At 47.5% G+C, this 26,634-nt stretch overlaps 1 protein-coding gene across 1 annotated transcript; it reads left to right on the plus strand.

Moving 5' to 3' along the window:
* Positions 1–3,499: 3,499 nt before the first annotated feature.
* On the plus strand, positions 3,500–25,089 carry FFAR4 (free fatty acid receptor 4). Its single transcript, XM_003825369.5, has 3 exons — positions 3,500–4,172; positions 12,971–13,099; positions 24,116–25,089. Exons 1-3 carry the CDS (start codon positions 3,606–3,608, stop codon positions 24,503–24,505), a joined length of 1,086 nt encoding a protein of 361 aa, XP_003825417.1. The 5' UTR covers positions 3,500–3,605; the 3' UTR covers positions 24,506–25,089.
* The last annotated feature ends 1,545 nt before the right edge of the window (positions 25,090–26,634 follow it).

The following is a 26,634-nucleotide window of genomic DNA, read 5'->3' on the forward strand; positions in this document are numbered from 1 at the left end:
CTGGGCATGGTGGTATGCACCTGTAGTCCCAGCTACTCATGAGGCTGAGGCAGGAGGATCACTTGGGCCCAGGACTTCAAGACTGCAGTGAGCTATGCCCATGCCACTGTACCCAACTTGGGTGACAGAGTGGGACCTTGTCTCCAATAATAATAATAATAATAATATCATAACTGGGACTGTCAGCAAGCAGAGTTGTGTCCATAATCCATATACAGTGTTGACCACAGAGTCTGACCCACAGTGTCCACTCAGTGACCACTGTGCGAAATGCTTTACATAAAGGAACTTCATTTAATCTTCCCCAAACCCTACGAGGTCAGTACTATCACTATCCCCTTTCATATATGGGAAGACTGAAACTCTAAGAAGCTACAGTAACTTGCCCAAGGTCACACAGTGAGTTGTCCTGCCAGGGCTCTGGTCCCCAAAGGCTAGTGCCCACATGGGCTCGGGTACTGCAGGGAAATGGCACTACTCAACACCCATCCGGCTCTGCATGAACTGCTAGCTCTACTAGGTAATTCACAGTTCCAGCATTAGACTCATGACATTGTACCTTACAAAGCTGAGTGTTTAGGAGTTGCTGTGATAAAAAGCAGGGACTGCATGAAAATCAACATGGAGCAGTGCTCAATATGATTTTGTTTTGAAAAACTGTGCAGAGTACAACAAGTGCACCCAGCCCATCAGGAAGCTATTGTTGTTGGTTTTTTAAAAAAATTTTTTGAGACAGGGTCTTCCTTTGTTGCCCACATTGGAGTATAATGACCATAGCTCACTGTAGCCTCGACCTCTCAGGCTCAAGCCATCCTCCCACTTTAGCCTTCCAGGAAGCTGGGACTATATAGATACAAGCCCCCATGCCCAGCTATTTTTTTTTTTTTGTAGAGATAGGATCTGGTTATGTTGACCAGGCTAGTTTTGAACTCCTGGGATCAAGTGATCCTCCAGCCTCAGCCTCCCAAAGTGCTGGGATTACAGGGGTGAGCCATTGCACTTGGCCTCACTGTGGTTATTTAAGAATGAAACAACAGGCCGGGTGAGTGTAATCCCAGCAGTTTGGGAGGCTGAGGTGGGTAGATCATTTGAGGTCAGGAGTTTGAGACCAGCCTGACCAACATGGTGAAACCCCATCTGTACTAAATTACAAAAATTAGCTGGGTGTGGTGGTGGGTGCCTGTAATCTCAGCTACTCGGGAGGCTGAGGCAGGAGAATCGCTTGAACCCAGGAGGCGGAGGTTGCAGTGAGCTGAGATGGCACCACTGCACTCCAGCATGGGCGACAGAGTGAGACTCCCTCTCAAAAATTAAAAAAAAAAAAAAGAAACACTAAAATTTTTACCCCAATTTATAGGTATTATTATTTTCCAAGATAGTTACTAAGTTGTTAGGACATAAAGTCTTATTAAGTTGTTTGGACCCAACTACTTAATAAATGAAACTTTTCTGTTTGGTTTTTCTTTTTGCCTAGGGGTGCCATGAAGGTGCAGTGAATGGAGAAAGTTTATGAGCCTCTGCACTCAACATTTTGCCATTGGTAGAACCCAGGAGGTTAATGTTGGAGAAGGCCTTTTAGTGCAAAGAGCCCACCCTGGTTGTACATTCTAGGGAAACCTCTCTGTGTCTATATCATCACATCAGCCTGTGATGTAATCAATCTCTCTCTGTCTCTGTCTGTGCTTTTCCCTCTTACTATCTCTCTCTGTCTCTCTCTCTCACACACACACACACATACATATACATATAGTTTCCTTTCCCTCACACAAACACTAATATCCCCTGACCCTAATCAGACAGTTGCCAAAACCCCATTTGTCTGAGTTCCCTTTATTTCAATTTTTTGCCCTTTTTCAACTGTTTCAGGAAGCAAACCAGTTCTGTTTTTCAACTTGAACCTAGTCAATGTTCAAGCTGAGCATCTACTTCTCAGGTTAGAAGTCACATCATCAGCTCAGACCTGTTTGATACCATGAAAAGCAGACACACAAATGGACCCCCTCCCCAGACAGTACTTCAGACTCTGGCGCAACCAGCCTGAAGTACTTAGATTTCTTTCTTTCTTTCTTTCTTTTCTTTTAAGATGGTGTCTCGCTGTGTGGCCCAGGATGGAGCGCAGTGGCCTGATCTCGGCTCACTGCAACCTCCACCTCCCGGTTTCAAGCAATTCTCCTGCCTCAGCCTTCCAAGTAGCTGGGATTACAGGTACCTGCCACCATGCCCAGCTAATTTTTGTATTTTTAGTAGAGACGGGGTTTCACCATGTTGGCCATGGCTGGTCTGGAGCTCCCAACCTCAAGTGATCCACCCGCCTTGGCCTCCCAAAGTGCTGAGATTACAGGCATGAGCCACTGTGCCCAGTCAGTACTTAGATTTCTTAAGACCCAACCTTAAGAAAGACAATTAGAAGACAGAGTGGGCAACTGGGAGAGGCCTGGTAATATGGCAGAGGGAAGAGGGGGTGAAGGTGTGGGTGGCAGGAGGGTGGCTGGTTGGGGAAGTGGCCACTGGATCTTAGGCCACAGGCATACTTTTCCATCTCCAGCTTCCCCATTTACAGAAAACGAGACTGCAGTGGTGTGATGGAAATGTGTGGGACGGGGACAGGTGACTGGCTTTCATTACTAACCAGAGGACAGCTTAGACAAGTCACTCTGGCTGGGCCTCAGTTTCCTTATCTCTAACGGGACTGGATTGCCCAGTGCTCCTCAAACTGTGGCACCTGGGGCACATTCATAGCTTGTGTGTGAATCTGCCAGCCTTGAAATATCTGTCTTCCTGGGATGGCAAGTTTATTAAAAAATTTGGAAGGACTCACCCTTTTTATAAGAAAGCATTTTATGTCATTGTTCAGAATGCAAAATGTATATGCATTTTAGTTACAATAACTAATATTTGATAACATTTAACGAGTAATTACTGTGTGCCAAGTGTGCAAAACTCTAGGTGAGCCTCACAATAACCTAATGGGGTATTATTATTCCCATTTTATAGATTAAAAATCTGGGGTAGAGGGAGTAGATAATCCACCTAAAGACCTGTTATTAAGTAGTGATAAAAGATCTCCACTCCCTCTCTCCCCCACAAAAAATATGGACTCATTACAAGTTGTTTTAGGATCTACCTCCAGACCCATGGAGTTTCTTTAGTAAAGCCTGAACGACACAGGCCAAAATAATCTCCAAAGGCCAGCTCTGACCCTTTTAAATCAGTTTTAGCTAAATCCGTTCACAAAAGGCTTCGCACATCCAGTGTCCCTGAAAAATAAAGGAGGTTGGGCAGGCCCTGCGGGGGCTCGAGGAATTCGCTAAGTGAGTTTTCTGGCTTCTGGATACACTTTCAAACGGCCAGAGGGCGCGAGGCTTCCGCCTTGGCCGCCACCTCCCCGGCCAGCTGCGGTGTTCGCGGCCAGTGTTGCCGGGCACTTCCTGGTTCCCGCGCGCCCCGGGTGCAGCTCCCTGCACCCAGTGCTGGCGCTCCTCAGAAGGGAGGGGGCCAGAGGCGAGATGTCGCAACCGCCTCCCTCCCTCTTTCCCCGCCTTGGCACTCAGTCGCCTCCCAGATGAGCACTCTCTCAGACCGCTGCGGGCCGCCAGGCGCCGGGAATGTCCCCTGAATGCGCGCGGGCAGCGGGCGACGCGCCCTTGCGCAGCCTGGAGCAAGCCAACCGCACCCGCTTTCCCTTCTTCTCCGACGTCAAGGGCGACCACCGGCTGGTGCTGGCCGCAGTGGAGACAACCGTGCTGGTGCTCATCTTTGCAGTGTCGCTGCTGGGCAACGTGTGCGCCCTGGTGCTGGTGGCGCGCCGACGACGCCGCGGCGCGACTGCCTGCCTGGTACTCAACCTCTTCTGCGCGGACCTGCTCTTCATCAGCGCTATCCCTCTGGTGCTGGCCGTGCGCTGGACTGAGGCCTGGCTGCTGGGCCCCGTTGCCTGCCACCTGCTCTTCTACGTGATGACCCTGAGCGGCAGCGTCACCATCCTCACGCTGGCCGCGGTCAGCCTGGAGCGCATGGTGTGCATCGTGCACCTGCAGCGCGGCGTGCGGGGTCCTGGGCGGCGGGCGCGGGCAGTGCTGCTGGCGCTCATCTGGGGCTATTCGGCGGTCGCCGCTCTGCCTCTCTGCGTCTTCTTCCGAGTCGTCCCGCAACGGCTCCCCGGCGCCGACCAGGTGAGCGCCCCTCTGTGCGTGCCGGGCAGGTGTCCTGCGCAGGCTGGGAAGCAGGGCCCCGACGGAAGCTGGGATGAGGATGATCAAGAACAATTGCCATTTATTGCACTTAATCGTTGTGCCAAACCTTGTGCCCATGGCTGTGAAGTTTAATCTCTTAAATCTCACTACAACGCTGTGCACACGCCCTCCTAAATGATGTAAGTGGAGTCCCCCAAATTCTTGCAAAATGCAATGACTGTTGCGAGGTTAATTAACGAGTAGTTTAGGAGCGAGACGGAACTTTGGGGGTGCAGGGTGGCCAAACACTTTGTATTGAATCATGATTCCTCGCCAGGTGCTACAATACTGTTATTATCACACCCATTTCACAGATGAGAACCAGAGGCACACCGAAGTGTATAATAACTTGCCCAGAGTATTTTATCCGTAATTCGAGGAGGAGATGGGCTCCTTCCAGAAGTTTACCCGTAATTCAAGGAGGAGTTGGGCTCCTGTCCAGGGTTGGGTTATGGTCCTGCGTTGAAAGCGCGCGGACAGGCATGTGAGACCCGGGGACCCCAGATGCAATGCTGTCTTTAGGGGACTTGTGACGGAATTCCCTTCCGGGGTCTTCAGTTTTTTCAGCTGCAAAACGGGAGGATTACACTAGACCTTCGAGGTGTCCTGGGCGCCTGAAATGTGCAGATTACAGAGGCTGGGCCGACGAGCTCTGTTTTACATAGCGGGTCAATAGTTGTCATTATTAGCTCATAGGGGTGGGAGTGACCATGATCGGAATAAGGTTCTGCGGATAGCAGGACATTGGCTCTGTTCCCCTCAAGTCCCGCGGTCCGGAATCCCGAGCTCGGGTCTTTTTCTCTTGCCGCTGTGCCCCGTGGTTGCAGGGTTCGTGCGCCGGGATCCACACGGAAGAGGGAATCTAGACGCGGAGTCACGGTGGAGGACAGTGGCCGCCGTCTGGCTGTCTTCCCAGTGTGTTTGGTTCTCCATGCCTCGCGGAGAGAGATAGAGAAAGGACTTAGGTCTCTGCGCTGGGGGCTCAGCCTCCAGGAGCTTCTGCCCGTGGCTGGGTTCTTGGCCTCCCCTTCCCTGCCGGGGTCACTGGTTTTCCGGCCTGGAACCCCCTACCCTTAAGCTCCCTCTCCACCTAGGAGTGAGTATGGGGCGCCCTGAGTAATCGTGGCACAAACAGGAATCACGGTCCCAAAGAGGGACCTTCGAAGTGGTCAGAGAGGGGAGTAGGGTGGGAGAAATGACATGTCACCAGCGGAAGGCTTGGTTATGGAGATGCACACAGTCCACCAGGGACACCCCCTGACTGTGTGAACCTCCAGAGCCTGGGACAGAGAGGTGGAGCTTCTCTGGGGGTTTTCCCAGACCAGTCTCTCACACAGCCCTTTTATTGGGGGTAGGATGGATGGAGTCTGCCTCCTGTATCCTGTGCGAGATTTTTTTTTTTAAACATAAATCAAACTTAAACACTTGTTTCTAATGCTTGTGTGGAATACATTGTGGGGTGTTTGTTTGTTTGTTTATGAGCTTGAATGACTAATAGGCAGGAGCCCCATCAAGCCTGTGGCACTTGATCAAATAACATGCAAGCTTGTGGCCATGTCCACTCAAGTGGGGCCCAGAGAAGCCAGGATTAGCTGAGCTGGTGGGTGCCATTTATGGGCAGACCAAGGGCTCTGGCTTAGTGAGCAGGCTTGTTCTTAGCCCACACACACCTGAGAATCAAGGTGGGCTACGCAGATGCCTCTAAAAGCATGGATCAGGAGGGGGCTGGGCTTCTGCCATCAGTTTCTTTGATTTTTTAAAAAGTTATTCTCTCAGTGAGTCACAGTACTTCTATATTTCTCACAGAACTTGAGGTATTTCACCTCATTTTCTTTCTTACAGGAGAAAATGATGTTCAGGGAATGAAAGACCAGATAGAATGTATCTTGAAGGTATCTTAAGTTTTCAGATGTGTATTTTGTGCCTCTCCCTTTTTTCAGTGATTTCAAGTATAACCCTAATTAATTGGCAAATGACATTAAAAAATAAGACTCTTGTCACTTCCCAGCCAGAGCCCAGACTAAAATTGTGTGCTGATAGGGACACAGGTGACTGTTTGGGTGAGAAGGCCTTGGCATAGGCAGGGGCCTTCCATGTCTTGGCCACTTAGTACCGCACCACTGTTAGGGAATCTGGGTGTGGTTAGAGCCCTCTGTGGTGCTTCCAGAGTGGCCACAGTTGTGCTGTAAGGTGCTTCCGTGGAGGTCTGTGTTGTGATGGCTGGGCACACAGACCTCCCTTGTTTTAATGTTGAAACACTTCCTTGGTTTTAAGCAGCTTTGGAGAGGGATTTGGGCAAAGCCACTGGGAGAGAATGAGGCTGCAGTGTGCACTGGGGGCCAGGTGAGTTAGTTACCCACAGGAGCCCTACTCACTGAAATTAGTAGAGGTGAGGTGGGAAAGCTTGAAATTTAAAAAAAAAAAAATCCCTGGGCATGGTGGCTCACACCTGTAATCCCAGCACTTTGGGAGGCTGAGGCGGGCGGATCACTTGAGGTCAGGAATTGGAGACAAGCCTGGCCAACGTGGTGAAACCCCATCTCTACTAAAAATACAAAAATTAGCTGGGTGTGGCAGCATGCACCTGTAGTCCCAGCTATAAGGGAGGCTGAGGCAGGAGAATTGCTTGAACCCAGGAGGTGGAGGTTGCAGTGAGCTGAGATGGTACCACTGCACTCCAGCCTGGCCAGCAAAGCAAGACTCAATCTCAAAAAAAAAAAAATTTTTTTTTTAAATTAAAAAAAATGGGACAATCCTTTCTGGCTCTCCATCTTCTTTGTCTTCTTTCCTACCTGTCTGCCACATCCACCTCATCTCTCTCTCTCTCTCTCTCTCTCTCACACACACACACACACTTTCACACCTACCTGCCCAGGAACCCAACAAACAGAAAAAACCCAATTTCCTAAGGGTTGTTGCCTGAACACATAGAAAACATCCAATATTATAGGTTCAGCAGTTGAAGAAATAAGTTGAAAAGAATGAGAGACAGAAAAAAACAAAAGGGGAGTGTAGTCATTAAAAAAAAAAAAGCAACAGGAGGATCTGGTCTAGACTGACTGAGTCTCACATTTAAAATTAGCAAAGGCTTGTTTTCTCAATCCCCATATTCCCAGCTTTCTGCTTGTGGATTCTGTCTGCCCCATCCCACTTAGAGACTAAATATGGAGGTTTGGGATGGGGGATATTTTCCTAACCCAAACCACACGCTGAGAGAATCAACCAAGCCTAAGCAGATACTGGCTCCCTCCCCTCAAGGAGCGCTGGCCAAGGAAACTGCCCCTTAGAGCTTCTGCCGACACAAGAGCCCTCCTGAAACAGAAACTCAATCTCTTGTCCACGTGGGCTGTGGGTGCCCAGTAGTTCATGGTAATCAGACTCTAAAACTTCACTGAAGAGAAGATGAGGTGATAAATATCCTAGAAATGCGAGACAACTTGGTATTTGGAGTGGGCTTTGGAGTCAAACATTCTGTTTAAATCCCATCTCTGCCATTCGGGAGCTTCATGACAGAATCCAAGCTGTCTAACCTCTCAATACCTCACTTTCCTCTTCTGCAAAATGGGCATGATTACAGTATCAACCAGCCTTACCGGATCATCATGGGCACTCATGTTCAGTAAATGGGCCAACACCTGGCACATAGACAGTTAAGCACATAAGAATTGCTAGCTATTATTAGTTTCCTTATCTTTGAACATAGACATTTTAAACATTCTTCAAACAGTATAATTCTTCTGATTGCTGTAAAATAACAGACTGCCATTTTAAGAGGGCGAACTCATCCTAGCAACGCTGACATCTCAGCCAGGTCAGCTCACCCTGCTTCAACAGGATTCCAGCCTGTGTGTGCTGTGGACCTGGCTGGGCAGTGACCCATATCGGCAGGTGGAGAAGACTGTCTATCCTGGCCAGAATGTGCTGCCCATTCATTCTGCAAACATTTACTAAGCACCCTTCCCCTCTTGCCCCTGCCACAAATCACGTAAATCCACCTCCTTCTCTTCAAGGAGAAGCACACAGATGGTCCTAGATTCTGGCCTAATTTGGTCCTCACAATCACCCCACCCCATATTCTTTTGTTTATTCTAAAAGAGGAAATCCCTAAGGTCACAGAATGGCAAGAGATGGAACCAGAATTTAGCCCCACTCTTTTGGGTCCCTCTGGATACCGTCACCCTTGGGTTTATACTTCCTTGCGGCACTTGATCCCACTGCCCCACCCTACCCTAATTTAATACCAGGCTAGTCATGTGAACGTTCATGTGTCTCTGCTGAGTGTGGATTGTCTGAGGAAACAAACACAGTTTGCTTGCTTTTGTTATGATTAGAGAATACTTTTGAAATATAAGAAAGGAAGCATCTCTTGCTTTAATATTTTCTCTCTTTTTTGCTGGGAAGCTGATAGAAGATGAAATATCCAGCTAGCACTCCTAGGTTCTTAAAATAATCTTGAAGTCTTCCATGTTGATGGCAGAGGTGAGACACAGGAACAAGGATTTACCAAGGGTCTCCAGAGGTACAGCAGGAAGAATCATCAGAGAGACTGATAGGCAAACAGCTGGAACAAACAGCTAGAACTTATTTGCAAACAGGCAGTGTTTGCAAATAAGTCAGGCAGTGTGGGGAGGGTCAGCATTTCCGCAGTGCCTGTGGACAGATGTCCCCATCCTCAAGGGGAGTCTCCTTAGAAAATGTCGTTTGGCAATTTTGTCCTGAGCACCTAATGTGTATTAGGCAGAATTCTAGGTGCTGGGATGCTGGCTGGAAAAAGGCAGGCTTGGTCCCCACCCTTAGTAACACACTTCAGTGGGGACTCCAGACAGGGAAGGGGATGATGGCACAAGCTGTGGAGAGCTGCGGAAGGGTTTCTGCTGGGTGTGGGGAGTCCAGGAAGCTACTGGGAGATGGCAGTGTCCCCACTGAGTGTGAAGATGAGAGGAAGTAAACCAGGCAAGGGGATGGAAACAAGGAGGACATTGTAGGCAGAGGAGAGTCCACATGGAGGCCAAAGGAGCAGTGAGTGCTGTTCTGAAACTTGCAAGGGGTTCTCCACCACACATGTGTAGAGCCTGAGGTTCAGTGGGGGCAAAAGATGGTTCTGGAAGCATTGGCAGAGGAGAGGGAGAAGGACCAGAGTCATCCTGGTAGGAAGTTTAGACTTAATGGTGATGGCCTGGTCTTGGTAAGGGTTGGGGGTAGGCCAGTGAAAATGCAATAGGTGGATAAGTCAATGGCTATGAAGGAGGAACTTAGAGATCCCTTCTGAGTGGGGAGGAGGAGGTGGGCAGAAGGCCAGTGCTCAGGTTTCTGGCAGCTTGGAGAATGGTGGCCCTGTGCCCTGATTCAGGGAGTGCAGGAATCAGGTGGAACCATTTGAGGATGGGACCTTCAAAGCTTAAAGTGCCTATGAGGCCTCCTGCTGAGATGTCCTCATGGCTATTGGGCAAGTCTGGGGTTCAGGAAAGCATGGAGCTGAAAAGAGTAGATTGGAGCTTTACCTGCAAAAGGAGCCGTGGAAATGAGTGAGATGGCCAGGGAGAAGTGGAGACTGGGATGAGGCAGAACACATTTGGGGGATCCAAGTCACACTTATCCCTTCACTGTGAGTGGCCTCCCAATTTCATCCCACAATTCTGGTCTGACAGCTGAGCTCCGGCCTCCTTGTGCCCCTGGCCGTGGTCCTTCCAGGCATAGCAGAAACAACCCCCACTGGGTGGCTCTACCCTCTCTGGTCCTCTGAAGCTCTCTGGGCACTTCCAGCTGCTTGTCCTGTCCTGAAGTGTCCTAGTGCTTCTCTGCCTCCCTCCCTCCTGGAGGAAAGGGCCAGCGCCTTGCTCTTCCTCACTGTGGCTTCACTGTGGTCAGCCACCACGTCTGGAGTCGGGTGGTTGAGCAAATGAATTAAAGAAGACTATTGTTGACTCTGCCAATTCCGCTTCTGTAACTCAGTAACAAGGCAGGCCTGCCACTTTTGTTTTCCAAGTTCCCTTTTTAAAATCAGGGGACATTTCACATGTGCAGAAAAAGTACAGAGAATATAATAGGACTCACATCCCCACCTTCCAGACTTGACATGCTGCCTAACTCCTCTACATGTCACAGCCTGCGGGAGAATACCTAGAATCAAAACGACTTAAGCCAAATGGATTTTCCCACAGAAACCAAGTTATGACACCAACTTGGATCTCTGTGGGCATGGCACCTGTTATTTTATTTTTTAATGAGACCAGACAGTGCATTTAGTCAACAATACCATACAAAACCTTCTAAAGAGCATGTCAATCCATCATTCAGGCCCCCAAGCCAGTTGCACTGCCTCTCAGTTCATGTGTGGGGGTGCCGGGCAGAGTTCTTATCTTACTTCCTTATCACACTTCCTGCCCTGAGCAAGAGCCACAAATCAAAAGGAGAACGAGCGTCTTTATTAAAGTCACGGAATTTGGGAGCTGCCTGGGACAGGTTCATTGTTTCTGTTGAAAAATAGCTGGTAAAGTTGGCAGAACTATCATGGTGGTCTGTGTTTCATGTTTGATCATCATTTCACTTATAAATGAACTTTTTTCTTTTAAAAAAGTAATATAGGCACATCATGGAAAATTAGGAAATTCAGATAAGCCACAAGAATAAAAACAATTTGAGAGTCCTGCCTAGAAATAGACACTTCACTTTCTGGATTGTATCCTTCCATGTTTTTTTCTGTGCATGCGAGCATGTGAGTGTATGTGAGAGAGAGAGTGTGTGTGTGCATGTGTGTGTTGGATGGCCATATACTCATTCACACATATACATTCTCTTCAACACACTGGGATCATACAAGCACATGGTTTAGGGACCTGCTTTTTTCTTTCACTCCTACTGTAGAGAGAACACCTTGCTCTATCATTATACCCTCCACAAAAGTCTTGCTAACCCTGGAGAGATTTTGGCAGACATTCTGGAAAAGGCTTTTGGAAAGAGTTGGGGGTCTTAAGAAAAGCTTCTGTGTGTCCTCTGTTTTTTACTCTCCCTTAAAATTTTTCCATCACAAGAATAGGAATGAGAGACCAAGTCACATTCAGGGCTGGAATCCATTTCTTCCAATTGATGCTTCAGCATATCTGCTCATATGTATTGCTACTGCTGTCTTGGAATGAGGGGTCCATAGTGGGCAGAGGCCTGAGTACAAAAGGGGGTGGGGTGGGTTTTCTAGAGAGCAGTAGTAGCCTCACTGCCAGTAATCAGAAGATCCTTGAAAGAAACAGGTTTCTGGCCGGGCATGGTGGCTCACGCCTGTAATCCCATCACTTTGTGAGGCCAAGGCGGGCGGATCACAAGGTCAGGAGATCGAGACCATTCTGGCTAACATGGTGAAACCCCGTCTCTACTAAAAATACAAAAAAAAAAAAAAATTAGCTGGTCATGGTGGCATGCTCCTGTGGTCCCAGCTACTCGGGAGGCTGAGGCGAGGCAGGAGAATCGCTTGAACCTGGGAGGCGGAGGTTGCAGTGAGCCGAGATTGCGCCACAGCACTCCAGACTGGCAACAAAGTGAGACTCTGTCTCAAAGAAAAACAAAACAAAACAAAACAGGTTTCTTTCCAATCACCAAAATGTGGAAGGATTTAATCAACTTCCCCCACCATGTGTTCACACCAGCCCAGTCTTGATTCACTGCTAAAAATTCTCTGCTTTTGCCTAGTAGAGCGTTCAATGAATATTGGTCAAGTGAATGAATGAATGAATGGTACTTCAGATGATCATGCTACTCCTAGACATTGGTTAAGATGCCTTGGCCCTTCAAAATCAATAACGTGGTCTTTTTACACAGCACGTGCTCTTAAAAATAATCTATTCTATATGCGTGTGTTAGGGCCACTTGTTTTCTAAACAGTTTTGTTTCTGTAGTCAAGTGGGCATAGGAAGTTTATATGTGGGAAGTTAGTATATACACACACACAGATATATGTCTGTTTTCATTGGCCTATTTATTCATTGGATGAAATTGTTGCGGAAGCTATTTGTAACTAGTCAGTAAGGTCTCCATATGTTGCAGTTCTTGCAGTTAGTGTTAAACATTTGAATCAATACAACATAGTGATAGCAGCAAGATCACAAACCTTCACATTCTTCTGCCATATTCCATTGGTTTTACATCTTGAACTGTCTGTGAGTGGAGGCTGATCTTTGCCTTGGGGCTCTAGATGGCCAGGTTGATGCAGCTCGACACACTTTAGACACCTGAGCACCCCCAGCATGAATACTTAATGCTTTAGCAAAGACCCTGTGTCCTTCAGCTTACACAGTTGTGACTACAGGGAAACCTCGTTCCTGTTTTGATATGTTTGTTATGTAGCATGTCCTTTCCAGTCTCTGTAACCTTTCAGGGGTCAGTTTTCTCCTTTGTAAAATGGCAGGCTTGGAAGAGAAGGCTCGAAAGCCCTTTGCATGTCAGCCCAGGGAAGTGGAAAGACCACACCTAGGAACCGACTCTAGCTCTTACCACCCTGTAAGCCTGAGGCTCAGTTGCTGTCCCTGGAGAACAGAAAACATAATCATGGCTATTCTGAGGGTCAAGGGCAAGTACTTTGCAAGTGGGATTGTGGTGGGCAGTGGGAGGGATTCTGGGGTTCACTGTCATGCTAGTTGTGTAACTGGGCAATGCAACCATGTAAGTGTCAGGAAACCCTCAATAAGACTGAGCCAGAGGCCAATAAGAAGTCAGCATTTACATGATGTTCTTTTCCTTTTTGTAACTAGGAAATTTCGATTTGCACACTGATTTGGCCCACCATTGCTGGAGAGATCTCGTGGGATGTCTCTTTTGTTACTTTGAACTTCTTGGTGCCAGGACTGGTCATTGTGATCAGTTACTCCAAAATTTTACAGGTATGTTTTCTTCAAGTGCTGCCACTGAACTTCACCCAGGCTTGGGGTTATTTCTGCTAGAATCTTAGAATTTGGGGTCGGAGAACACCTAAGAGTTCACGCCAGCTCAATCTTGATTCACTGCCCAGGTCTACAACACTGAGGAAGGAGAGGGGTTTTTTTAAAGTTATATCTTTGTGATTATGTTTTTGCTCATCACTAAAGTAATACTAGGTCATTACAAAAAATTAAATTAAAATGAAAGCAGACACATAAATGTAAATAACACAGAAACTGAAAACTTACTCTACCTTCTTAACAATTCAAGATGTATTTTTTCAGGTTATTTTTCTTATAAGCTTATGTATATGTCATGTATACTGTGTGTGTATTTGATGAACCATATGAAATTGCAGGTTAAAATGGTCAAATGGTTATCTGACACTGTTCAATGTTCTTTTCAGATATGAGATAATACTCTCTGCTCTGTAACTCCTTTTTTCACTTAACATTATATCTTAACATCTTTCCACATCATTCCTATATCTCTAGCTCATTATTTTTAGTGGCTACAGATATGACTTCATTTATTTTATGGTCTTTTGGGCTGTGTCCATTGTTTCCCCATCGCAAACACTGCAGTACTGGAGAATGTATACTTTTTAAAACATTTTATTGAAGTATTATATACATATATAAAAAGCACACTGAGCATAGGTGTAGGCTCAAACTGAGTGCATTCATGAAAGCAGCTCCCAGGTCAAGAAATGGAATATTACCAGAAGTCCCTCCTATTATCTTCCAGTCGCTACTCCACCCACCCCCAGGGAATGTCCATTTCAAATGTGCACTGAAACAGGAAATGATCTCTACCTTTAAAACAAATATGTACAGGGACATAAAAAGGACGAGTCAGCCTGTTTTATATCTCGTAAGGTAGCCCATTTGTGAGTAAGTTGCCTGCCCAGGCAAACAGCATGGGTGCATCCATGTTTATGCCCATTTTAGAAGGTTTAATGCAAAGCCCTTGAATCCTCGTGGAGGTTTATAGTTGTTGAATCTTGGTTTTATAGCATCTCATGTGTGGGTCATCTGGCAAGTAGGCACTTGAAGTGGTGCCCTGTAGGGCCTGCTCACTCTCTGGTCACTTTTATGGCCCTTTCTTTGCAGCTAAGGGTCTGTAACCTTCTTAGATGCTCAGAACCCATAGCCAGGCCAACCTCCATCCAGGTCTGCTAATCCCTGGGTCCTGTGGGAGATGGCCCCTCCATGTCACTCATTAGACTCTTGCCCACCCAATGACCACTAAAGTGACACCCAGCCTGAGGCTTGTTCAAGTGCAGGAGGCAGATTCAGGCCTGGAGTTAAGGTCTGGACAGTGCTTGCGATGGGACCAGGCATATGATAGTGCTATGTAAGTGTTAGCTATTATCATTAAGTTAAAAGGAAAGAGGTGAGAGAAAAAGGAAGATAAATGTAGAACTTATTTAACAAATATTTACATAGTGTTGACCATATGCCAGGAACTGACTCTTTAATTCTGATAAGAATTACAGATGAAGAAACCCAGGCACAGGGAGGTTAAGTAACTTACCCAAGGTAACACAGCTTGTAAGTGGCAATCAGGATTTAAATTCAGGCAGTCTGACCCTAGAGTCCCAATGCATTAATTCCTCAGACATGTGTTAAGGGCCTGCTCTGTGCGAAGTGCTTGGGGGAAAGGAGGTGGGCTAAAAACCGCGCAAGACACATTCTCTATCCAGAAGAAGCTTTGACATAAAAGGGGAAGAGGGAGGAGACAGACAAGGGTGCTCATATCGAAAGGAGAGAAACTGAACACAAGGTGGAATGATACTGAGACTTTGCAAACACTTTGCAAACTGTTAAATGCTACACAAACGTAAGGGACGAATAAGGGGTATAAGAAAGAAGAGCAGGCCAGGTGTGGTAGCTCACGCCTGTAATCCTAGCACTTTGGGAGGGCGAGACCAGTGGATCACCTGAGGTCAGGAATTCAAGGCCAGCCTCGCCAACATGGTGAAAGCCCGTCTCTACTAATAATACAAAAATCAGCCGGGCGTAGTCGTGGGCGTCTGTAATCCCAGCTACTGTGGAGGCTGAGGCAGGAGAATCACTTGAACCCAGGAAGAGGAGGTTGCAGTAAGCCGAGATCGTGCCACTGCACTCCAGCCTGGGCAACAAAGTGAGATTCCCTCTCAAAAACAAAAACAAAAACAAAAAAAACCGAGAAAAACAAAAGGCCATGAAGACAGACACAGAGACTTGACAGTGTTATTTTAATAATCTGGGTTTGAGTCTTGAATCTGCCACTTACTTGCTGTGTGGCCTTGGCCAGCTTAGTTACCATCTCTGGGCCTCAGTTTCCTCATCTGCAAAATAGCAAACATGATGCCAGCAGTACAGAGTTGTTGTGAGGCATGTAGGAGATGCTACTGATGGGACAGAGAGAGCCATGCCTGCCTGTAGCAGGCGATGAATAAATTATGACGGTCGTGATTTGTTAGGCAAGGCTGCTCTTCCGACCCCTGTCTCAGAGCATGCTGGGAAAAGGTGCTGCTAAGATTTGCAAGAGGATAAACAACAGCCCAGATTTGGAGCACATCAAGAACAAGGAATTGACGCTAGAGCAGGGCTGGCTGGAAGGGGCGGCAGCATTTGACCTCCTTCCTGGAGGTCTCACTCCTGAGTTCCTTAGGCGCCAAGAGGGCTCTGGTCTGCCCCTTTTCACTCGTACCTCACGCTTCTCAGCTGCCTGCTGAGGAAGGAATGATTTCCCACCCACCCCCATCTTTTTCTCAAGGCCAGGGTCCACCTGGAAAAATTCTATGAGACCTGAGGAGTTGGGGCAGCTGTCCTTTTAGCCACCCACCTCTAAACAGCAGTTTACTCTCGAAGCACCTTGTGTCTAAACCCACAGCCAGCCTTCACTTCTCCCCATTACAGACCTCGGAACACCTCCTGGATGCAAGAGCTGTCGTGACTCACAGTGAGGTAAAAGGGCACTCTGAGTAACAGAGTAACAGAGCAAATATGTAATTTACATTCCATCACCACCCTCACCTTAAGGCCCTGTGTGGTCTGGCCCTGCTGCCGTTCTCACCTTCATATTTCACCCTCCCTTGTGTCCACATTGGCCTTGAGGCTGTACTGCGCACTGGCCACCATACTGCTGCCCCAGGGCCTTTGCACCTGCCACTTGTTCTCCTTGATCTCTCTTCTCCAGATTTCTGCATGGGTCACTTCCCCACTTCATTTAGTCTTTACTCAAAAAGCTCTTCACCAAAAAGTCTTCCCATCAATCTCCAATTCCTTATCCTGATTTATTTCTCTTCAAACACTTACTACACCTGTCATATTCAATTTATGACAGTCATCTGTCTTGCCCACTACAATGCAAGCTCCATGAGAGCAGAGTTTTTGGTTTGTTCACTGCTATATTCCTATGCCTAGATCAGAGCCTGGCTCATTCATTGTAGGTGCTCAATAAATATTTGTTGAATGAATGAGGCATGAGCCTTGGATCACATTGAAAGGGGTCTACAGGGTCGTCTCTTCTTGGACAGTGGGAAAATCACTGGACAAAGAGTCCTAAGACAGAAGTTCTAATCCAGGCTTTATCACTGTGTGACCTTGGGCAAGTCACTTAAGTAATGTGAACCTCAGTTTCTGCAGGAGCCAAATATGCCTCAGTGGATTAACACAATAAAATGAAAGAGCAGATATGATAATGTTTTAAAAATCACAATTTTAATCCAAATATCACTTAAAAATTACTTTCCACGTTATTAGCAAAATCCACTGTTGCCCATTTCCCAGGAGGACTATGACATTTGTCCTCACTTGGTACCATGAGTTTGTCAGGCTGATAATTTGGAAGCAGACAAGCTATACCAGGTGGATGGAGTGTGCAAGCAGGGCCTCAGTTTGCATCTCCTCCCCTGTGAAGATATACATAACTCAGAGATACTGAGTCAGCTTTTCTGTCCAAGCTTTTTCTGTGAAGCTTGGTTTTACATAACTCTGTAAAATCAATTGAACATCAATGTTAATTAGGCATAATAACAGACAATTCACAAATTGTTTGACACCATGGGATACAAACACTACAGCACCACCAGTCCCACTTCTCACCTGTCACTAGTTCCTGTAACCCAGGTCTCATCTCCAGGCTTGAGAAGTGTCTCTTTTTCACATCACCCTGGTCTTCTATTGCTCTAAAGCAGTGTGTCTCCTAGAATGCTCTGTAGAGTGCCATGGCAATGTTAGGTGTTAGAAAGGGTTTGGGAAATGCTGGGATAGGCTAGATTGGATTCTTTGCTGCAGGACTTCTCAGGACCTTTATTATGCCAATATACTTTGAGGATCTCCCACACAGTAATAGAATAGGTATCATTGCTAAACGTGACTACAGAACCCCCTTTTCTCCACAGAGCATCTCTCTGCACTTGTGCTCCAAGAAATGCCTTTTTGGAAACCCTGCTCTAAAGTCTCCACCCTCCTTCCTGGTTCTGACCTGGGCAAGAATTCAGAGCAGGCTTCGCCCTGGCTCTTTCCCTACTGCCCACCCTTCAGGGGCTGCTTCATGTGCTTGGAGCAGTGGCCTTATTCATCCTTCTGCCCTCCCTGCTTCCTCTTTCCTTGTGACTCAAACATGCCATACATCTTCAATATTTTTTCCAATCAACAGTTTTCCCAAGGGAATAACCTCCCAGCGACTTCTAAGTGCCTTCGGATCAGGCTGTCACCACTGTTTGGGGCTTGCTTGACGTCATCACCCAGCAACTGTTGCCGTGACAACTGAGATGCCTCTACCCTTTTGTAACAGTGGATGTTTATTGATCCCCCTCTCATTGCCCACATATGCACCAGAATGGAAGAGCAGCGTGGGTGGAGCTCCCTTGCTTATTGCTGTGTGTCCAGCACCTATGAGTGCTTAGCACATAGCAGGGGCTTATAAATATTTGTCGAATAAGTGAGTCTATGGCTTGCAGATGGAAAACCCTCAGCCTGCCTCAGGGCTAAACTGAGAAACAAAATCTGTTTCCGCTGAACATGAGAGTGTTAGACATTGAACACAAAGCCCTTTCTCCATGCCTGACCTGCATTCCCCAGCTTTGGGGGCCTGCATGCTGGTCGTGGGAAGGTAGGTGGAATCTCTGGAAAGATGGAATTTTCTGTCCAGTGATTCTAGAAGGGAGGCTGTTGATTGACCAAGCAGCTCCCAGAGGAGACTCAACCTTCAGGGCTGAGTCCCAACTTTGTCAGTGGGAACATCCTCTACCCATCCCCACATGTTGGCAGCAGCGGTCTGCTGGCATGGGGTGGCAGAAGGGTGTGAGGTAGGGTGGAGACTACCCCACGGTCTTCAGAAGCTCATGTGGGTGTGGAGGCAGTGAGTCTCAAAAAGGTCTGTCCTCAAAGGAATGAGGGGAACTCCAGACTGAGTCTGTTGTCCTAGATGAGCAGCTGCGACACTTCAGTGGGCAAGAATCACCCGGGGAGTTTAGGAAACTTGCAGATTTCTGGGCCTCACCCAGCCCCACACAATCCGAATGTCTGAAGGGGCCCCCCAGCATTTGCATGTCATCATTTACCCGGTGGCCGTGGACCACATTCCCCAGATGCTGTCCACCTCTGCTGAGGTGCTGTGCCTCACTGGAGAAGACACTGGCACCTGGCATGGGGTACACTCCCCTACTTGACTGTGAGGCTCAAGCAAATCACTTCTCTTCTCAGGGCCTCTTAGTTCCAAAACTGCGGCAACCACAGAACCTATCCCAGAGGCTTGTTCTGTGGATTAGGATTAATCCTCAAAAGTTAATTGAGCATTTAGTTTAATCTAAAAGCACATCAAGCATTCTGCCCAGTGCAGAAGACATTTGAAATCCTGGATCAATGTTAACTATCCTTGACATCTAGCATGGGGAGAGGAGGAGGAGAGGAGCTACATTTGATTATAAAGCCCGCTTTTCTTCCTCACACCCTACCAGTGGTGGGAACTGTGGAGAGAAGGAGATAGTAGCATCTCTCAGTGCTAAAAAAGATCCAGGCCGGGTGCGGTGGCTCACACCTGTAATTCCAGTACTTTGGGAGGCCGAGGCAGGTGGATCACCTGAGGTCGGGAGGTCAAGACCAGCCTGACCAACATGGAGAAACCCCATCTCTACTAAAAATACACAATTAGCCAGGTGTGGTGGTGCATGCCTGTAATCCCAGCTACTCAGGAGGCTGAGGCAGGAGAATTGCTTAAACCTGGGAGGTGGAGGTTGCGGTGAGCCGAGATCACACTATTGCACTCCAGCCTGGGCAACAAGAGTGAAACTCCATCTCAAAAAAAAAAAATCCATCCACTTAAGCACTTGGTCCATGAGTGAGCCCACTTTGTCTGTCACCCGCAGCCATTGTCAGGTACCTGCTAGGGCTCTGGGTCACAGAAGACACAGGCATGCCTTGCTTCAGCTCCCATCCCCCAAGGAACCCGTAGTCTGGTGGGGGTCTGTGTTAGTCTGTTCTCACACTGCCTTAAAGAACTGCCTGAGACTGGGCAATTTATACAGAAAAGAGCTTTAGTTGACTCAGTTCCACATGGCTGGGGAGGCCTCAGGAAACTTGCAATCATGGCAGAAGGAGAAGCAAGGACCTTCTTTGCATGGTGGCAGGAGAGAGAAGAGAGTGAGCAGGAGGAGGGAAAACTGTCTTATAAAACCATCAGATCTCATGAGAACTCATTCACTATCACAAGAACAGCATGGGGGAAACTGCCCCCATGATCCAAACACCTCCCACCTGGTTCCTCCCTCCACACGTTGGGATTATGGGAATTACAATTCGAGATGAGATTTGGTTAGGGATACAGATCCAAACCATATCCGGGTCAGAGGTAAGAGGGACGCCTGGGCCGGGCGCAGTGGCTCAAGTCTGTAATCCTAGCACTTTGGGAGGCCAACGTGGGCGGATCACGAGGTCAGGAGTTCGAGACCATCCTGGCTAACACGGTGAAACCCCGTCTCTACTAAAAATACAAAAAAAAAAAAAAAAATTAGCCGGGCGTGATGGCGGGCGCCTGTAGTCCCAGCTACTCAGGAGTCTGAGGCAGGAGAATGGGGTGAACCCAGGAGGTGGAGCTTGCAGTGAGCCGAGATGGTGCCACTGCACTTCAGCCTGGGTGACAGAGCGAGACTCCGCCTCAAAAAAAAAAAAAAAAAGAAGGACGCCTGGACATCTACCACATAGTGTATGTGGCAACTGTCGCATGAGTGCCTGAAACAAAATGCTGCAAGATGCCAAGCGGGAGATGAACCAGGAATCCTTCTCAGAGTTCCTGGCATTAGAGTTTGGAGTTAAAGCCTGGGCAGAAGGATTCCCATGGGCAGAGATAGTAGAGAGTGGGAAAGAACTAGTTTATGATAAAGACAATGGGCTGGCGTCAGGCTGCCAAGTTGGCAGTCCACCTCGGCAGCTTCTTAGCTGAGTACTGGTGGGCAAGTTTTTTAAGCTCTTTGAGCCTCAGCTTCCTCATCTGTAAAATGGGGATCATCACAGTACATATGTCACAGAATTGTTGGGAGAATTTAAAAAGGTAAACTAAGTGATAGGTAAGGGCCTGGCACATAGTAGGTGCTCCATAAATGTGAGCCTTCATCAACATCACTCATCAAAAAGTATTTTTGCGACACTACACCAGGGACCCTGGGTACATTGTCGCCCTTCTTAGGATGGTGTGGGCAGCAAGAGGGATGAAGCTGCTGTCAGAATCAGCCCTTGTGGGTCCCCCAGCCTGTGCTTAGGCCTAGAGCGATATCCTTACTCAGAGGCGGTACCAATTCCTCTGCAGCCCACCCACCTGACACCCTGCCCAACTGATATTCTCCTAGATCTAACAGCCAAGGCAGCTTCCTTAGATTAACCAGGTTTCACCGGAACACAAGTTCTAGATTTGATTCTACATAGTGACTTCCAGACTTGGATGTGCCAATATGGCCTCTGGCATTTGAGCCCGAGGTGGTGCCCTGTGTATCCTGAGCAACCTTCACCCTGCAGAACCATTGAGGGGAGGGGACAGCTGAATAGTGTGGCCATCCCTTTTGAGACTTTTGTAATTTGTCTCATCTTTAATCCCACTGAGCTAGATTTTCAGAGATGGGGGCTCTGACCCTGTATTATCAGTGGAGTGACCTTCAACAAGTTTCTTAAATTTCTTGAAATTCAATTTCCTCATCTGGGAAGTGGGAACAATGATAGTACAAATCTAGAGTAGGTATGAAGATTAAATGTGACGACTGAGAAGTAAATGTGCGGCACAGTGCCGGCCACATGGAAGCCCTCAGTAAAGCTAGAGATCTGTATGACTATGAGGCTGTTCACTCAGCATCTGTTGCCCTGGTCTCCACCATCAACAGGTGGACCTAAACTCCTGCACAGAGCAAGCAGCCACATTGAATCATAAAACAAACAACTATCCTTTAATTAGCTAGTTACAAGTTTTGTTTTGTTTTGTTTTGTTTTGTTTTGTTTTGTTTTTGAGACAGGGCCTCACTGTGTCACCCAGGCTAGAGTGCAGTGGCGCAATCTCGGCTCATTGCAACCTCCACCTCCTGGGATCAAGTGATTCTCATGCCTCAGCCTCCTGAGTAGTTGGGATTACAGGTGCCCACCACCATACCCTGCTCAGTTTTTTGTATTTTTAGTAGAGACAGGGTTTCACCATGTTGCCAGGGTTGTCTCGAACCCCTGACCTCAGGCGATCTGCCCGCCTCGGCCTCCCAAAGCGCTGAGATTCCAGGCATGAGCCACTGCGCCCAGACTAGTTACAAGTATTCTAACGGGAATATTTTCAGCCATTCTGATCTTGCAGTTAAATTTACCTGAACTGTGAATGATATTAATTACCTTCCATTACTCCCCCTCTTGAGATTCAGGAGTCTTGGGGGACACCTGTAGGATCTCCTGAAAGAAGAGTCCAGAATCCCCTTCTAAGCCCACATAACCAGGGCTGCCTTCATTGCCTGCCATGCCTCTGCTTCACTGCCAGCTCTGCTCATTAATACAAAATATTAGAGGTCCCAGCAGCTCCACTGGTAGGAATTTATTCTACTGACATGCTCACCTAGGTGTGCAAGGATATGCATGAGGAGGCTTATTCCCCCAGTTGCCACCTCTCAACAGGGGACATAAATGTAAAACGGTCATTTTCCACAAATATCACCAGCAGTGCTCTGACAAGCTCCTCTTTCTTGCTGGGGCAGGGGCACCTTTAATGACACCTATGTCTGATTTACAGAGCTTTCCAGTCATTTTTTGGTTATTTTACAATGTCAATCTCATAGTCAGTTCAAAGCTTCCCCTGCCCAAGGCGTAGGATGTGGGTTTGTGGTGCTGGAGCTGGGAGGAGGACAGAGAAGGAGGATGGGCTGCCCTGGCAGTGGTCTGGTCTCCCACAAGGACAAGGAACTTGCATGATTGCCCATATGAAGTGGTTTCCCCCTTCTGTTGGTCATTGCCTCTGATTTCCCTGTGTCTAGTGATGGTGCCAACAGGCCCTGTTGATGAGGGGATCATTCCCAAGCAGCACCCACTCCAACCCATGGGCGGGCCCTTCCCACACCCACTCCCACCAGGTATGGGCAGACCCTTCCCACACTCAGCTTCATTTTCAGGTTGGCTCCTGACAGAAGCTGCCCCAGCAAATGAGCAGCCTCTGATCACATCATCTTTCCTTAACCCCTGACTCAGGAGCCTGTAGGCAAGACTAGGATCCATTTTCTCCCGCTCCTGCAAAAGGAAAGGAACCTAGGGTGGGGTCCAGTGCTCCCTTCTGCCTGGCCTGCCACACTGGTATGCCATCTCCCACTCAACAACCTGTAGGGGAGTGATATGGTTTGGCTGTGTCCCCACCCAAATCTCATCTTGAATTGTAGTTCCCATAATCCCCATAATCTTGAATTGTAGTTCCCATAATGTCAGGGGAGGAACCCGGTGGGAGGTAATTGAATCATGGGGATGGTTTCCCATAGGCTACTCTCGTAATAGTAAGTTCTCATGAAATCTGATGGTTTTATAAGGGTCTCCCCCTTCGCTTGGTTCTCATTCTTCTCCTTCCTGCCACCATGTGGAGAAGGAAACATTTTCTTCCCCTTCTGCCATGATTGTAAGTTTCCTGAGGCCTCCCCAGCCCCGCAGAACTATGAGTCAATTAAACCTCTTTTCTTTATAAATTATCCAGTCTTGGGTATGTCCTTATAGCAGCATGAGAACGGAATAATATAGGAAGAGAGGGGAAGAGTATGCACACTGCTATTTCAGCTGCTACCTCCCCAAACAAGGCCAAAGAAATAAAATACTCCTCAATAGGGGCTAGATAAATTGCAACCACCATTTATAGAAGATAACAAGAATGAAGTGCCTTCTCTGTGCAGATATGGCCCGAGCACCATGATATAGTGCTAGGTGAAAAAGGAGCAAGGCCCAGAGTGTGGTGCGTGGTGTGGGCCCATCTGTGTACCAGGCAAAAGAGCAGATGCCTGCAATCCCACGCCAGGAATATTGTGTGTGGCAGTGGTGCATTTCCAGAAAGCCATATGGGAAAATACTCACGTTAGTCACCTCCCAGGGTGGAAATAGAGGGTAGAGAAGGCCAGATGTTCTTCATTTGTTCCCCATCAGTATAGCATTGTTTGAGTTTGAACCCTAAGCACATTGTGCTTGCAAACAATTAAAGAGACATCTCTTTTAAAAAAAATAACAGGGAAGATGTCCCTCTTGTAGACCACCCAATTCAGGCTTTTCACTTCCCCTCATAACTCTGTTTACAAGGTAGGTGATTTTCTGCTTTATTTCTCAGGAGTCCAACCGGGGTCCCGTTTCTCCAGCACATCCTAAGCTCGGGCACACAAAGTCCCAGAGGCACACAGCTTCAGTGCCTTGGGGATAGCAGATTCCAACTCTTGGGCCCCTAACTCAAAATCCCCAACAACCCTCAGTCACCTGTGGCTCCAGTCCTGTTTTGGTTTTCCACAGATCACAAAGGCATCAAGGAAGAGGCTCACGGTAAGCCTGGCCTACTCGGAGAGCCACCAGATCCGCGTGTCCCAGCAGGACTTCCGGCTCTTCCGCACCCTCTTCCTCCTCATGGTCTCCTTCTTCATCATGTGGAGCCCCATCATCATCACCATCCTCCTCATCCTGATCCAGAACTTCAAGCAAGACCTGGTCATCTGGCCGTCCCTCTTCTTCTGGGTGGTGGCCTTCACATTTGCTAATTCAGCCCTAAACCCCATCCTCTACAACATGACACTGTGCAGGAATGAGTGGAAGAAAATTTTTTGCTGCTTCTGGTTCCCAGAAAAGGGAGCCATTTTAACAGACACATCTGTCAAAAGAAATGACTTGTCGATTATTTCTGGCTAATTTTTCTTTATAGCAGAGTTTCTCACACCTGGCGAGCTGTGGCATGCTTTTAAACAGAGTTCATTTCCAGTACCCTCCATCAGTGCACCCTGCTTTAAGAAAATGAACCTATGCAAATAGACATCCACAGCATCGGTACATTAAGGGGTGATCACCACGTTTCATAATATTTTCCCTTTATAAAAGGATTTGTTGGCCAGGTGCAGTGGTTCATGCCTGTAATCCCAGCAGTTTGGGAGGCTGAGGTGGGTGGATCACCTGAGGTCAGGAGTTCGAGACCAACCTGGCCAACATGGTGAGACCCCCGTCTCTACTAAAAATAAAAAAAAAAATTAGCTGGGAGTGGTGGTGGGCACCTGTAATCCTAGCTACTTGGGAGGCTGAACCAGGAGAATCTCTTGAACCTGGGAGGCAGAGGTTGCAGTGAGCCGAGATCGCGCCATTGCACTCCAACCAGGGCAACAAGAGCAAAACTCCATCTTAAAAAAAAAAAAAAGGATTTGTTATGGGTTCCTTTTAAATGTGAACTTTTTTAGTGTGTTTGTAATATGATCGAATTTAATAAATATTTATTTATGACTGTTCAGCAATCACATCTCCTACATATAAAGCCACACCATAGTGGTTTCTGAAGTGAGTCTTAGAACCGATTCAGGATGCAGATTTCTCCTCTGAAGGGTCACAGCCACCCTGTGCCCTACCTTGGACTCGTAAGGGTTTAGGATCATTCATTGATGTCAAGAGCAATTGAAGAATTTCTAAGGAACAGTTAAAGATGACTTACTTTTTTTTTTTTTTCATTTATAAAAATGCCATGGACCCTTTTAAGAGAATCGGCATCATGAAATCAGAGAGAAAGTAGGATGACTCTGAAATGTTTGAGAGGGAGTTCAGGAGTGGTTTACTCCTGACGCATCCAGCAGAGATGCCTCTTAAGCACCAGCCATGGCAGACAGTGTCCTTTGTGCTAGGAATACAGTGGTGAACCAGACAGCCATGGCCCTCTCTCAGGGAACTTACCTTCAAGTCAGGGGCAGAAAAACTAAATAAAAGTCAGTAAACTATATCTATATACAGATACCTATATATTTGAGATGAGGGTCTTGCTCCAATGCCCAGGCTGGAGTGCAATGGCACAATCACGGCTCCCTGAAGCCTCAAATGCCTTGGCTCAAGCAATCCTCCCACCTCAGCCTCCCAAGTAGCTGGGATTACAGGCATGAGCCGCCACGCCTAGCTACAAATCAATAAATAGTATAGCATCACAGAGCGAATAAGCACTGTGAAGAAAATGGGATGGGGGCTATGGTAGTGATGGGAATTTAGATCAGATGGGGAGGGGCCTAAGAAGATCTTTCTGAGGAGTGACAAATTGGATCAAAAGGTAAGCGACAAGAAAGGGCCACCTGTGTGAATAGGGGGAAGGGACACAGAAGAGATGTTAGTGCAAGGAGGCTGACATGCTTGAAGGGAGAGTGGCGTAAGCCGACTATTGATGGAGCCTCCTCTGCACTAGGCACTGCCTTTAATGCTGAGACGAGGGGTACCCGGCTGGGGCCTGTCAGTTGAGGCCAGAGAAATTGCAGGGTTAGATCACATAGGGCCTAGGAGTTTATTCTGTTCTCCAAGCCCCTGGAGGTTTGCAACTGGAGGCTGACGTGACCTGATGAATGTGTGCAAAGATTACCCTGGCTGCTGGGCAGGGAATAGACTCTGAGGAGCATGAGTGAAAATGGAGACCAGTTGGGCAGCTGCTGAAGTGTGACATGGGGATGGGACCTTGGAGGTGAGTGGCATTAGGGAGGGATTGTGAGAAATGACTTGTAAATATACCTTGGGAAGGTAAAACAAAGATGATTTATTGATGGAAAGGATGGAATTGATAGAATGTGAGGGAAAGGGAGAACTCAAGGGGAATACTCTGATTTTTTAGCCTGTCATTGGTTGGATGGTGAAGCAGGCAACAAAAATGGGGGAGCCTGGGCAAAGATTAGGGGTGGGGGAGCCAAGAGTTTCATTTGGAGCTCATCAGTTTGAAATCTCAGTGAGACTTCCAAATTGAATAGGCAGTTGGATGCAGAGATGTGGAACTTGGGCCTGGAGATGCACATTGTTTGGAGATATGAATG

Source organism: Pan paniscus, chromosome 8 (assembly GCF_029289425.2).
Source record: "Pan paniscus chromosome 8, NHGRI_mPanPan1-v2.0_pri, whole genome shotgun sequence".
NCBI classification, from domain to species: domain Eukaryota; kingdom Metazoa; phylum Chordata; class Mammalia; order Primates; family Hominidae; genus Pan; species Pan paniscus.